Source organism: Pseudoliparis swirei, chromosome 7 (assembly GCF_029220125.1).
Source record: "Pseudoliparis swirei isolate HS2019 ecotype Mariana Trench chromosome 7, NWPU_hadal_v1, whole genome shotgun sequence".
In the NCBI taxonomy this organism is placed as follows: domain Eukaryota; kingdom Metazoa; phylum Chordata; class Actinopteri; order Perciformes; family Liparidae; genus Pseudoliparis; species Pseudoliparis swirei.
The window spans coordinates 26,750,532-26,765,380 of NC_079394.1; the positions used below are offsets into that span (position 1 = coordinate 26,750,532).

The 14,849-nt window shown below is 42.1% G+C and overlaps 1 protein-coding gene across 1 annotated transcript; it reads right to left on the bottom strand.

Annotated features, from left to right (window-relative positions):
- Positions 1–343: 343 nt before the first annotated feature.
- Positions 344–10,620, bottom strand: rnf180a (ring finger protein 180a). Its single transcript, XM_056418354.1, has 4 exons — positions 10,111–10,620; positions 5,241–5,478; positions 3,493–3,618; positions 344–1,783 (listed from the first exon to the last, which is right to left on the bottom strand). The coding sequence occupies exons 1-4, from the start codon at positions 10,618–10,620 to the stop codon at positions 1,578–1,580; spliced, it is 1,080 nt and encodes a 359-aa protein (XP_056274329.1). The 3' UTR covers positions 344–1,577.
- Between the last annotated feature and the right edge of the window lie 4,229 nt (positions 10,621–14,849).

Here is a 14,849-nt window from a genome sequence, read left to right on the forward strand (position 1 = left end):
AACTCCCGTCTCTATCCAGGAGTAACCAGAGCCGAATGCTTTTCATGAATCCCAAATATCTTTTTAGGGTTGCTTTGCTTCCTGTACAATATACTAACCACAGAGGTAATGCTTTCTGTCCCAAGCGTCAGTTTTTATAGCCGGAGCTCACTCCACCAAGGCCTCAGATGTTACCTTCTCTCAAACTGGCAACCCAGCAGAGCACTTGATTGTTTTTTAAAAGTTATATCAAACTGAGAACAATGGGCACGCCACTGATATACAAGTGGAAACTAAAAGAGAAGACCTTTGGAAAAGTTTAAATGTACATATTTTGTATTTAAATTAAATAACTTGAAATGTGTCAAGATTAAAGTAATTTATTTGGCTCAAACATATTTGAAATCACTTCAAATGTATATATCAATTTCAAAAGCCATGTACATATAGTAGGTGTGACTATATAAATGGTATTGGTTATAAAATACAGCGACTTAGTCAAACATTCCCTCCAGGGGGTGCTTAAGAACAATAAAAAACAAAAAGTTCCTTATCATTGGAAAATAGCAAATTAGAGACATCTAGCAAGACATACTGTATGGTATAACATAAGTGCTAATTAAAAGTAATTATTTTTTTGCATGGATATGGTCGTAAATGGGAATGAAGTGGTTCATAAAACAATAAACACCTGTGGGTTCAACCAAAGAGAACATCTTTCATTTCATGAAGTTTTCAGAGGAAGCATAAACATGACGATCCATCCAAAAAGTGCTCACTCGTGTTATAGTCTTTTCAGTTTTAATGTGGTTTAGTTATTATTGTTATTATTGTTATTATTATTAATAAACTAGGATTGACATCACATTATTGTCCTATTATCGCACCTGTGATAGTACTGAAATGTTGGGTTTGGGGTTTTGGGCAAAAGCAAAACAAGCACGGTCCAACAATTTAAATTAGATACAAATATAAATAATAATCTTTATATTGTTAAGCGATTTGAGAAAATTGATCGTGAAATTTGTATGTCATTAAAAGCAACAGGACTGTGAGTAATCCAGTTGACTGTAGTGTTATTTAAAATGTTAAGCAATAACAGATTGTATTGTGTTGAAATCACAACAAACCATGATATGGTATACATGTATTATGAACTCCCCTCAATGCTGGAACAAGACATGTTGTTCAACCCACATTTAATGTGCAACATGTGGAGACGGAGAACAATTTAATCCCAAACCAAATATTACAATATTTACCCATTTCAATTATTTATTAATAAGAGAAAACAAGCTGGCACACTCTTGTAATTTCCTTCTACCGCATTATTCAACCTGGTTAAAATTAATTCTTTGTCTTCTCATATATATATATATAAATATATATATATATAAATATATATATATAAATATATATATAAATATATATATATATATATATATATATATATATATATATATATATTTATATATATACTGTACATGTGTGTACTCGCCTGCCCTCTGCTTCATCTTTCATTCCTGACTTTACTTTTGTCCTTTAGTATCCTCAACCCCTCCTCTTTCTACGTTGCACCTTCATAATTGCCTCGGCTGTCAAAAAGAAGGGAAGAAGAGGTAGCAGAGGAAGCAGAATAATAAGAAGCCAATAACCCAGTTGACTGAGTAGATGTAGATGATGACCATGTCCATGTCAAAGCGCCAGCCTCGAGAGTCATCCTCAAAGTCCAGATGGTCCAGACGGTAGCCCTCTCCGTGGGGGAACTGGCGTCTAGCAACGGGACTGGATTGCCTCTGCAAGCCTGGTTTGGGTGACAAATGGGGAAATCTCATCCGGTGGTAGTGATACTCCAACTCACCCAAAAGAAATCACAAAGAAATTAGCTGTTAAATATTTCTACACTTGTTTTCCTTACATGAATCCATGCCAGTTCCAATAGCTTCCTCCCTCTTCCTCCCACTCCTCCTCCCTCCTTGCGTTGATTGTTGTTTGTCATGTCCAAATACCAAACCAAAAAAAAAAAAATTTTTTGTTTGTTTTTTGGCATTCTCATTCTTTCTGGTAAACCTGTTTCTGATTCTGATTCTGATTCTCATGGTGACACTTTTTTTATGCTTGAAAAAAATGCCCTGTGTCGTATTTACAGGACATTTGGTGAATTTAATGAAATGTTCATTTCTAAGATTACAAACTGGGGTTTTAAGGGTGATTTTCCTTCAGACCAAAGAAAATAAGTATGGTTGGTGATTATTCAAACATCTCTTAGATTGGTGGGGTATATCCTATCTAAGAAAATGTTGAACAAAATGTTTCAATCAAAAAGATCAACATTTCCACTGTCCATCCATATGCTGAGTTTATTCCAACCTTTGTGTATTTAAGTAATAGTTGCCGTATACAGGATATCCACGCTGTGCTGCTCCTTTACTTGAAGCTGTGAGCTCATTACTGAAAGTAATTGTTGCCGTACGGTTGGAGTGTTTTACGGTGGAGTCAGCAATTCGAATCCAAAACACAATTTCAAATCCAGATATTATCTCCTTGCGGTCCATTCTCTGTGTGTTCATACAGCGCTGGCTCAAACAAAGCAGCTCAAACCGGGCCTCACAACGCTATTACAGCCAATCAGCATTCATGCTGGTGCCCAGGACAGGGGAAAGGCCACGGATGTGCAAAGAGAAAGGCAGTGGGAGCGAGAGGGACGGTAAATATGCTTCATTGTCATTAATTTGGGCATTGAGTTCAAATATCTTTCTCCTGAATTGCTGACTGCACATTGAATGCTTCAATATGAACTTATAGTACTATAAACAATGGATTATCAGTAATTACACATATAGATATAAGCACATTCCTCTTCGGAGTTTTTTGAAACACTGCTTCCCCTCAGGATCTTCTCCAAACATGTTTTTTGTATCATAAGTAATTGCCAGTGAGCGTGGGAAAGGCAGCCCCTTATATTTGTATTCTGTATGCTATGAAGATGAAATGTTGTGTGTGTGCCATTGAAGCCTTTAACCCTCCTGTTACCTTTGGGTCAATTTGACCCCATTCAATGTTTAACCCTCCTGTTAACTTTATATTTACTGACATATTTTACCCTTGGGGTCAATTTGACCCCAGCAATTAAAACCTCCAGAAAATTATTAGAATTAATATTGTTTTCCAAGTTTAAGTGTGAGGTACTTTATGTTTGTTTGTTGACTACCTAAATAGCCCTTTAAATATATAAAAAAGTTGATATTTCTTATATGTTTGACACAGTGAAAAACAGCCTGGGGTCAAATTGACCCGAAAGAACACCGACGTTAAACATTGAATGGGGTCAAATTGACCCGAAAGGTAACAGGAGGGTTAAGGATGATTGTGTAGCAGCTATACTAGGTCTTACATACCACGAAAAAAGCAGTTACGTTATAAATGAGTCCGACAGCGGCTGCTACTTTGCCAAATCTGATGAATTGATCCTGAGCTGGGATCATTTCCATGTCGGGGTCATTAAAAACTTGCCTCCAAAGATACGGAAGAGTTTTCGGCAGCTTGGGAGAGGCCACTTTGCACAACTGGCTTTCTGGAAGTTCTGTTTCCGGAAAAGGTATTCGTTTGGGAAGAACGTCCTGGCTGTCTGGTTTAGCTCTGTAACAAAAGGCAGGGAGACAAAGTAAACACGACACAAACATGCACATCTTATTCACACCGCCGCTTCTTGATAGCCTGGATGGATTATGTCTGATTTATTCATCATATCCTTCAAAAAGCATCACCAGGCTCCCTCATTTTCTTCCCTGTTCTGTGTCTGTGTCACCTTGGGTTTGGTAATCGACACAAGAATCTAATCTGCAACGCTTGTCATCTAATCACTCACAAGAGCCCTCCGTGTGTCTGCGGTGCTCGTAACCACGGCCACTCGGTCTTTTTATGGCCACAGCAGTGTGCCTGCCACTCACAGACAGTTAGAAGAAGGCCAAAAGTGACTCACGGATGTCATCAGCATGCAGCGATAACAAGATTCATGATTAGGACGTTAGGGTTTCTTCTTTTTCACCGTTGCTAAAAACATAATTGTTTTTTGCATTATTCACTTACAAGGAATATTACGTGTTGTATGCACTAATTAACAGTGTTCAGATGGCGTTTGGTTTCGTCTTCTCGTTCTGGCTGACTCATCTGGTCGGAGCTGGACTAAAGGTCTGCTCCGCTCCCTGTGGGCTCTCTGCAGCTGGCCCCTCTGAACAACCTGCAGCTCAGATGTCATCCCGACAACAGCCAACAGGCATACACATAAAGCTGCAAGATATACATGTATGCATGTGTATTTACAGTCATATCACACAGTTATGCATTATTTTATTCTGAACTGCACATTTTACCGGCATATCAAACCGTATTAATATCCTAATATTATTATGATTACCTTCGCATTGAAAAAGCGGAAGGTTATGTTTTGAGCGCCGTGTATTTATTTATTTATTTGTATGCGTGTTATTCGCATAACAAAAAAAGTTTTAAACCGAATCGCATGAAATTTGGTGGGATGATTGGTTATTATCCGGGGACCATGTGATTAGATATTGGGATCGATCGGGTCAAAGGTCAAGGTCATGAAAAGGTCAACATCTTCTTGAATCGCATGGAATTTGGTGGGATGATTGGTTATTATCCGGGGACCAATTGATTAGATTTTGGGATCAATCGGGTCAAAGGTCAAGGTCAAGGTCATGGAAAGGTCAACATCTTCTTTTTACCATAGCACGGTCAATTGTTATCCAATTGGCATGCAACTAATGCCAAAATGTTCATAATTCAATGCCCAATCCTGTGATATGCGAAGGTATGCACTCTACCGAGTGCCTATTCTAGTTTTTACTATGTTTATTTTCTTTGTTTTCTTTTTTCTTTTCTTTTTCCTGTTCTGGGGTTTTGTTGTTGCTTGTACGACATTTTATGTTTTGATCCATATGTGTGTGTACTGTTTGTGTGCCTGTAGTAGTTGGAAGGGGCGGGGCTAAAGGGTTCGGGGCGGGGCCGTCCAACTCCTCATCTCAGAGGAGCCTACAGACCTCGGTCTTTGGACGGTCCTCCATTCGTACATTTTGTTTTTTGTCAATGCCTGTCACTATGTACACGTTATGTATGTACGTCTATGGAAATAAATTACTTACTTCCATCACCCTGGATACAATTTAGACTTGTGCGCAAAAGTCACGAGTAGAGTTGATAGGTGTTTCTAATCATGTGCTCTCTTCCCGTTAGCTCACCCTTCTGGAAGAACACATGAGTGATGATTGTTCGGCAGAGGGGGCAGGGGGTGCTGGTGGGGCTGTTCTTCGCCAGCGTCCTCAGACAGGGTTCACAGAAGATGTGGTTGCAGGGTTGACACATGTACGGACTGAAGTACACATCCAGACACACAGCGCAGATGTAACCTTCTTTGTCCCCGGCGCTCACGTCATCATCCTCGCTGCCGCTGCTGCTCGACGGGTTCCCCGTTGAACTCTGGGTGAGATGGAAAGGTAGACAGAGAAAAAAATAGATAGTTGTATCTATTCCATTCAATTCAATTCAGTTGATTTGTATAGCCCAATTTCACAAATTACAAATTTGCCTCGGAGTGCTTTACAATCTGTACACATAGACATCCCTGACCTTTGACCTCACATCGGATCAGGAAAAACTCCCAAACAACCCTTCAGGGGGAAAAAAGGGAAGAAACCTTCAGGAGAGCAACAGAGGAGGATCCCTCTCCAGTATCTACTCGTTGCAAGTCATGTCTAAGATGTATGTGCTTATGTGCAATGGTGTTTTTTGTTTCTCCTGCTCCACCTGTACCCCCTAGGGGGGGCATCGGGGGGTTTTCTTTTTTTCTTCCTCTTCTCTTGCTGTCATCTTCATCTTCATCTTTTCCCATTTCTTCTATGCGCGCGCGCGGCGCCGCCGTCGCCGTTCAGTTTCTGCAATTCTTCCGCCAAAAAGTTCCTCCTCGTTTGTTTGTGAAAACATTCTTTGGCAATAAACCTGTTTCTGATTCTGATTCTGATTCTGATCTTTTCTTGTAAACCGTCTCCTCAATCAAGCGTGTCAATATCTACATGTTTATAAATGCAAATATATATAAATATGGGTTGTTTTTTGTGTCTTTTAGATGAGATTTCAATCAGATTTGCGCCAAAATAACCACGGTCGATCCTATTTACAACATTAAAAGTATACAAATAAAACACGTTTGCCCCCTTCAATGAATCACCATCTTAAAGTCCGCCCCAGTGACCCTGGGACCTGAGTTGTCCCTCTTGGTAAGGTCTCTTTTAAGGCCAAGTGGTACCAGAGGAGGAGCCAGATCAAGTGCGATTCACTGACACTATATGAATCGTCCAGAAAAGAGTTGAAGCACCTCGCCTGGAAAAAAGAGAAACATGGAGCCCGACCCGGGAGGTCGAGCCCTAAAAACAGCAACTCGGGAGTACTCAGCCTTTTTAAAGTCTCTGAAACAGTACACACTGGGGACTCCATAACTCTGCTGGGGGAGCGAGGGGATTGGAGGGGAAACGCCTGCCTAATCTGAACCTTAGTGGTGCTTTTCTATTGGATTGACCAGGTGAAACCAAAACCGGTATTACGAGGGAAGTGGAAGCGTCTGGCTCAGGCCCCCGTCCCTCGTCTTCAACTCCCACTCCTGGAATGATTTCTCACGCATCCTTGGGGAGGCTGGGGACATTGTAATTCAATTGGGCCATGTTCAAAGCCTCCTTTGTTGAAGCAGCTGCTACAGGAGTTGTGGTCAAGGTTGTCGACGCTTGGCCCGACTAGAGCCAGCTGGTGGACACCAGTGTTGGAGGAGGCCATCGAGCTAAAGGAGGAGGCCTCTCAGGCTCGGTTGGCCCAGGGCACGCTGAAGATTATATAACTCGTCTGTCCTGGGAACACCTCTGGCTCCCCCAGAAGAGCTGGAAAACATTGCTGGAAGAGGGACGTCTAAAATATCCGGATACGCCTGCTGTCAAGATAAACTGTGTATAACGGAGGGATTGATGGAGAAATAACTTTATGAGTTTTATTTAAAATATTATTGCAATGCTTATCTTTTCTTATATCTCTAAAATCATGACGGCAAACCCATTTCTACGGTGTCACGTCTACACGGAATGAGATTAAGCATCAAATAAAGGAACAAAACAGACCAACGCTTACGTTATCACTACAAGATGTCATTAAACCAGCTGGCAATACATTCAAGTAAGAATGTCCTCTTTCATGTTCTTCTTGAGATTATGTATACAATATTCTCTCCTTTAATATACCCTGTACTATTGGGTGTAAATGTCTTTGACACCCACCTGCACCACATAATAATGTGTGAGGACATGAGGGTGTCAGGTGTGAGCTCAGCAGAGTGAGACCTACATTTTCTCACTTCTTATTGTAAAGCTTGAACGTTTTTTGCTAAAGAGAGCTATTTGACCCTGACGCCGACCCTAATTCCAACTCCATTCATTTGACAGAAAACAGAGGTGTTGCAATATTTTTCTCCACAAGACACCATTAGCATTCGACGATTTTCTTAAAGTCCTGTCCTCAGTTTACTTTTTCAATCGAGTCTTCATTCTCTTAGTTCATACAGCATAATTCATCTGCTCCCCCTTAATCTCTCTCATCCCCCTCGGCAGTAAACTCACACACTCTTTAAAGTGCGTCGTCATTTAAATCCACACTCAGCATTTCCAAACTTCCAGCTTCAACTTATGTACACAGGGAGTACCATAACTTGTTTTTAAGATCGGTATCTGGGGTCCCTCGAGTCCCCCGTCTCCTCCTCAGACCCATATCGGCAGACTCAGAGGATTGGTGTCTGAAACATGTGTCTCGCAAAAGGCAAAGGAGGGGAACATACAGAGTAATTACCACTCTCTCACCCAGGGGGAGCTCCAGGGACTTCCGTGTTGAACCAGTGCTGCTTCCCAAGGTGTGTCATTAACACGGAGCAGAGATGACACAGTGCTTAGCTGCCAAGTAATCATGGACTCCGAGTCTCTCCCCTGGCAACATGCACATTATCATGGCACTTTTGTCTTGTTTGCATTGGTAAATGTGTCAAAAAGTGGACATGAAATGTATTTGTAGAAGTGGGCCTGAACCTCGTCTTTTCGCCATCTTAACGATGTCTACTGCATTACTAAGCTGAAACAAATGGGGTTTGTGTTAAGCATTTAAAACAATTTTAGATATAATTGTCTCCGCAGAACTACGGGCAGCCACTTCAATAACAGGCAGCAGCTGGACAAAGTAACTGACAACTCCAGCACTAATGGTTTCCCCATCACAGAGGAGGAAACCACTTCCTGTGGGGAACTGGATGACACTAACTCCTTGTTCTCTACATGCAACAATTACAACAGCAGGACATTGTACTCGGAAATATGTACATGAGATTCTATTAGGGGAGTTAAAACAACTGTTTTGCCCAACAATGCTGGTGTGTTGGTCATAAAGTTACACACAATCTGGGAAGAAGAAAAGTAATAAAGCATCACAGCTGGATATGAAAATCGTGAAAAACGTGTGCACACTATAAATTAGAACGGGCACTCGGCAGAGCGCATACCTTCACATATCAAAAGATTGGGCATTGAATTATGAGAATTTTAGTTGCATGCCAATTGGATAGAAATTGACCGTGCTATGGTAAAAAGAAGATGTTGACCTTTTCATGACCTTGACCTTGACCTTTGATCCGATCGATCCCAAAATCTGATCAAATGGTCCCCGCATAATATCTAATCATCCCACCAAATTTCATGCGATTCGGTTTAATACTTTTTGAGTTATGCGAGTAACACACATATAAATAAATAAATACACAGCGATCAAAACATAACCTTCCGCATTTTCAATGCGAAGGTAAACAGACTTTGTGGTCCAAAGAATGACAATAATTCTATGAGAGAGTGAATAAGAAAAACTATTGTTTAGCTGCCGTTGAGAAGTGTCTTAAAATCTCTAGGGCAACAACTAATATCAGAACTGCTCGATGTGAACATGAATGTCACAGAATGTGCAGAGTGGGCTCAAACTGAGGAAAGAGCATGCATACTCAATACGCCTTGATAATGATAAATGACCAAGCAAGCTTATTACATTTTATCTGACTAAATACGAGGGTAAAGTTAGGACAAATATGCTTATTTGCTTTTTTCCCTGAGGGTTAGGTGAGAAGACAAATTTCACTCTCAGTGTTATCAATCTTCTCGAGTTTTGAGTTTCTAACATTCGGCTCTTGATAACTGTGGGGCGAATTGGGAAAGATTTAAAAACATGTCATGCCTTTTCCTCACGGCGTGTGCCATCTGTTCACTTCCGCAGAAATAATCCACCGCATTATATTGAACACAATTTTAACTGCTCGGGTCAGATATAATGTGTATTATTTGTCTAGATCGTGCGCCCTTTAATGCGCCGACTCCAATGTGAGGGAGAGAGGAATACCTCAAAATAATACACTCAGCAGGAAGGCATCGATTTAAAAAAGTGATATTCTGTGTTTCAAAGCAACTCATTTTATTCCACTTTCTCTCATTTCAATCCACCGATGTGACAGCTGATCTCCAAACTGAATCTGCTCTTTTGTCTAGTTGTTTTTGAAGGGCTCTCCAGCCAAGCCTCATCATGCAACTAATTCAGATGTTACCCCACTTCAAACCGCATACACAATGGATTACGAGATGAGCTGGGTGCTGATAGGACTCGAGATGAAATGAACACAGACAGACACACACACAAACACACAAGTGCCAGCAATAAATACAGTTAAAAGGAACCAACAAGCATAGCATTTTAGTCTGATTGCCTCTTGTATTTTACCACACACACCACACACACAGACACACACAACTCTTACTTGATTTCTTGCACTGGCCTTCTGCCCTAAAATGTAAATGGGGCTTTAAGTGGATCAGTTGGGTAATTTAAGGCTTGAGTGACTTTTCTAGTTCTATTAACATAGTATTGATTGGGAAATGGGAAGAGACAAATAAATCATTCAATGATTTAATCACACGCTCTGTGGTTCTTCTTGGAACACACGAAGATATGAAGAAGTCGCCTGAAATGAGCTCGGCTCATTCTGCCGGTCACCTGTCGGCTCTCCTGCAGTTGGCTGTGTCTCCACCTCTCCTTCCTCCTCCGCCTCCTCCTCAGACACGTAATCCTGTTCTTCTCTCGTTTACTCATCCCAAAGGGAACACAGGTCGGCACCACTTCCGAGGTGACGGTTCGACCGAGCACCTCCATCACGCCACTGCCTCCTTCCTCGCCATCTTCCTCCTCCTCCTCCTCCTCTTCTTCTCCTCGGTCCGAGCTGATGAGCGAGGGGGTGCGCGTCGGGTGACTTTGCGACGGTCGTCCGCTGCCGCCCCCGTTCTCACCTCCATCCAGAATGGATCTGCCTGCGGGTGGCGGTGCAGGTTTCCTGCCACCCTCCTGGATGAAAGTCTCAGAGGGGCCGGAGGTGTGGATCTGGTTCGGACGGGAGGCTGAGAGAGAGCAGAAGACATGGACCTCATCGCCGACCGAGGGAATTGAGGGTTCGAATCGGTGCTGGCGGTCTGGGTGCAGACCGTACTTGGACATCCGCGACACGTACATCCTCTCTGCAAGTCGTTCGATCCTTCTCCAACTTCCAAAGTGTCGTTGAACGGGACGTCAGAGTTACTGCTGGACAAACTTTCAGCGCTCTCTGTTTCCTGTGTGTCCCGGGCTCCATCTCCATGTGTGCCGGTTCTTTCCGCCTTTCTCCGCGATGGTTTTCCTCTCTCCCTGTCCCCTACGTGGCCTGCGTGTCCAACATTCTGCCTCTCCTCATCCCTGTCTTGGTTTCCCTCTCTCCATCTTCCTCTGCGGCAGGTCTTCCCGCGCGCCTTCCTCCCCGGCAGGGCGGCTCTCGCCAGTTGCTCCACGCCGCTCGGCCGTCCCTCCGCTGCCGAATCGGCACTACTCCTCGGCCCGGGCCTCGCTGCTTTGAAACACTCGGCGTGAGTCTCGCTGGTGTCCTTCTCTTCACCGGCATCCTCACTTCCACCAGCTCCCACTCTGCCGGAGACATTCACGCCGGAGGATCCCAACGCGGAGCTCATCGCCCGGCGCTTTCGAGCCCCTCAGTCACCAGCAGAGCACTTCTGATTCGACTTCAAGCGGCTAGTCTGGCCTTTTTTCGCCGTCATCTTTCCCAAAGTCTCCTCTATGATCCTTCCCACTCCTCCCACAGCGTTGAGCTTTTTTTCTCCTTTTTTCCAAAAGCAAGTGGGACTGTTCCAGTGTGGAGGACTGCAGCCCTCTCCTGCCCCTGTTAGCCCACTGGGACATTCCACACTGTTGGCAAAGACAAAGTGCCCCCGGCGAGCCCCCTCACAATAGGTGCACTGTCCATGGCCTCACTATTGTGCTGTGTGACCTATAGAAAGCACAGTGCTATGCAACCCCTGAATACACACACAAATAAGGTTTAAAAAACCTTCTCACAACCCCGACCATGGTGTCAGCTTTTTTTCACGGTTTACAAACAGAGCACAGAATGAGAGAGTGTGTGACTTTTCCTTTATTTGATTTTGTTCTTTCATCTCTAGACCCCAAGGACACCTAAATAATGTATTTTCTGATAGCTTAAGAAGGCAACATAACTTGTCCAAGGGCACTTTGTTGCAACAGATTGCTTTATTGTTTATCAAATGTAGAACATAAAAAGGAAGAGGATGTACTATATATCAGAAAAACAGAAAAGCTTCAGTTTGTTTATTGTTAAACCCATTATTCTTAAGAATAAGAACAAAAACAGTCAACCCAGCTCATCTGAATATGTCACAGACACTTGTAAAGGCTGACATAGAATCTTAAGAAAATATTTAATATAAAGCACTTGAGTCAAGCTAAATCTTTTCATCAATTCTTCTGCACAATAAGGGAAAAGGGTCTCCCCCCTAAAATGGATTTGTTTTATTGTAAAATGCGATCACTGGTGAACTAAATGCACTTACTGGGAATAAATCCATTTGTGAATGCATCATGTTATATGTGAGATGTACATGTTATGTGGTTTTACTGAAGTGTATGATGATGACGTCCTCCTTTTTCTAGTGGGATTATACAAGAAGGGTAAAACGTCTTGAATCCAGAGAACCTGCAGGAAGGTTTGGACCTCAAACACCGAATCGACCTCCAGACTGGTCCTCGGGTCTGAGAAGAGGTTGTGACCTGCCGCCACTGCCTCTTCATTCTCCACCAGCACAGCCATCACGAAGGACGCTCCAACGCTCGTCTTCCAGGTGATCGACGAGACTGTGAAGACATCACAATCCACTGAGGCTGTCGAAAAACTACAGACCACCGAATCAGAAGAGACACGACCAGATCCTGTCGAACAGACCAGCAGAGACACGACGAAGGATTCATGACGAGCTGTTTCAGCTGGACGTGTGTTCTTTAAGGGGTTTTATCCCTGATCTGAAAGATTTCAACAGTTTTGAACTCCTCTCCTTACTTCCTTTGTTTGTTTGTTTGTTTGTTTGTGTATTTTATTCAGTCAATCAAATCAAATACAATACAATATTATCCTATATAATATACAAAAGAGAAAGATTGAAAAGGTATAGGTAGAAGCAAAAAATGCTTATAAATTCCTATCCTAAATTGAAATCAAAATAAATCAGAAAATTAATATAAAGAAGAAAATAAAACAACAACAAAAAAACAACAATAAACAAAATATATTTATATATACTACCACATACATCTTCCATATTAATACGTTTTTAATTACATTTATGACTCTCAAGAATTGTTTTAAAAATAATTCCCTTGAAAACCCAAAAGGAGTTCACCATTCTTACATCCATTTCAACATTATTCCATAATTGGACTCCTACAACAGAAATACATCTTCTATTAATCCCTTTTTTAACCTTTTGTACCGTGAACTTACAAACATCTCTCAAATCATATTTACACTCATGTATTGAAAATAAACTTTCCTTCCCTTCATTCTCTAACTGATCTAAAAGCATCAGAATATCCGATTCCGTGCTTCACGAGTTGGGAAGCGATGAAGCTTTTTCTGGACCAAATAACAAGTTGTTTTATGTCTGTCTCTGTACTGACGTGTTGTTTTTTGTTTAAATTTATTCCCCAAAAAGAACAAGAAGAAGAACTCTGTAATGCTTCCTTCTGTACACATGACATCTATGTCTTCTGTCCATCCTGGAGAGGGATCCTCCTCTGTTGCTCTCCTGAAGGTTTCTTCACTTTCTTCCCTGTGAAAGGGTTTTTTCTATTTCTTTGGGAGTTGTTCCTGATCCGATGTGAGGTCAAAGGTCAGGGATGTCGTATGTGTACAGATTGTAAAGACCGTTGAGACGAAATTGTAATTTGTGATAATTGGCGACACAAAATAAACTGAATCGAATTGAATTGAAGAAGAAAACGTCTTCAACAGAATCTGATCAAGCAGAATCCTTTTTTTAAATGCTGCGTTGCCGTTTGTGCAGCTGCTGCCTTAACAAGTAAAGAACAAGATCAGGATCTTCAACCACTGGCCTGACCGTGACATCCCCCCATCTCTCTTTTCTCCCAACAGCCTCTTATCTCCCCCTCTCCCTCATTTGTCCCCTCTCTATATCTTTCTGCTCTCGTTTCTTTGCCCTGTTCTCTGTTTTAAGAGTCATTAAAGTACACAGTGATGTGTTTTATGTGAGGTTTGTCTTGTCTTGGGGTTTTGTCTCGTAACTTCCTGTTTTATTTTGAGGCCTCACTCCTCCTCTCGTTTCAGATCACTCGCCCTTCCTCATGTGTCACCGGTGTGATTGTCTCCCCTGATCCCTGATTGTTTCTGTTCCTCATGACCCTCATGTGCTTATAGTCTGGTCTCCCCTTTGTCTTGTGCCAAAGTGTTTCGTCCTTCTCCGTGCACCTAAGCCACAGCCGTAGTCTCTTTTTCCAAGTTTATTCCTAAACCACGCAAGTTGTTTTCAGTTTCCTCCTTGAGAGTGATTTTTCATTTGTAAAGTTTCTAGTTTAGCTTTGTTTTGTTTTATTTGTCAGCCGTTTTGCTGTCGTCCCGTGTGGAGTGACTTTGTGTTTAGATTAGACCTGGATGGTTTGTCGAGCCTCCAGATTTAGGTGTGCCTTTTCTTTTTTCTCAGCCGTTTTGCTGTCCTCCCGTTTGGAGTGACTTTGTGTTTAGATTAGACCGTCATTATCAGGATGTTTTTCTTTCGCAAGTTATCTTGCCAGGCCCTAGTTATTTAGTGAGTTTTTTCATAGCCCATTTATTTTGTCACTCCTCAAAGAGGATTTGAATTCAATAAAGTGGGCTTATACATTCTATTTCTCTGCATCTGAGTCCTCCTTTTAGTCCAGGCCTGACATTTTACAGTGTAACAACACATCTGTTTACTCTGTCTGCTTCTACATACAATTTCCCTGATTCTGGTAGTCTCTTGGAAGGATACTTTTTAACCACAATCTAAAGTACAGGACCCGTTGTCTGTTGCAGAGCTATCGACGCAGCGACATACAGACAGAAATAGTATAGGACTGAGCCGTACTTGTATTTTACGAGCTAAATTAAAGAGTGAATTCACTTTGAATATTGAGTGCAGCTTGCAGAGAGGCATTAGCGTGCCAACACTACACACTGCACACTACAAATCTTCAACCTTCTGCCCTCTGATAAAACGCATCCATGTGTGACTGTGACTAAACTTGAAGGACACGTCTTGTGTCGATGGCTAAAGGTTCATCCTCATTTTAAGACTCAAGGCAGGGAGGAGGGTCAGTGAAGTTCAACGAGCACGAGGAGCAGAATGTCAAGACGCCGTTCACTT

Bases quoted from the DNA above. Each gene is read 5' to 3' on its own strand.
- rnf180a (XM_056418354.1), bottom strand. From the start codon at position 10,620: ATGTACGTGTCGCGGATGTCCAAGTACGGTCTGCACCCAGACCGCCAG. The intron at 5,479-10,110 runs GTGACCGGCAGA...CATCTCACCCAG, and splicing joins AACTGCAGGAGAGCCGACAG to AGTTCAACGGGGAACCCGTC. The intron at 3,619-5,240 runs GTGAGCTAACGG...CTTTTGTTACAG, and splicing joins TCATGTGTTCTTCCAGAAGG to AGCTAAACCAGACAGCCAGG.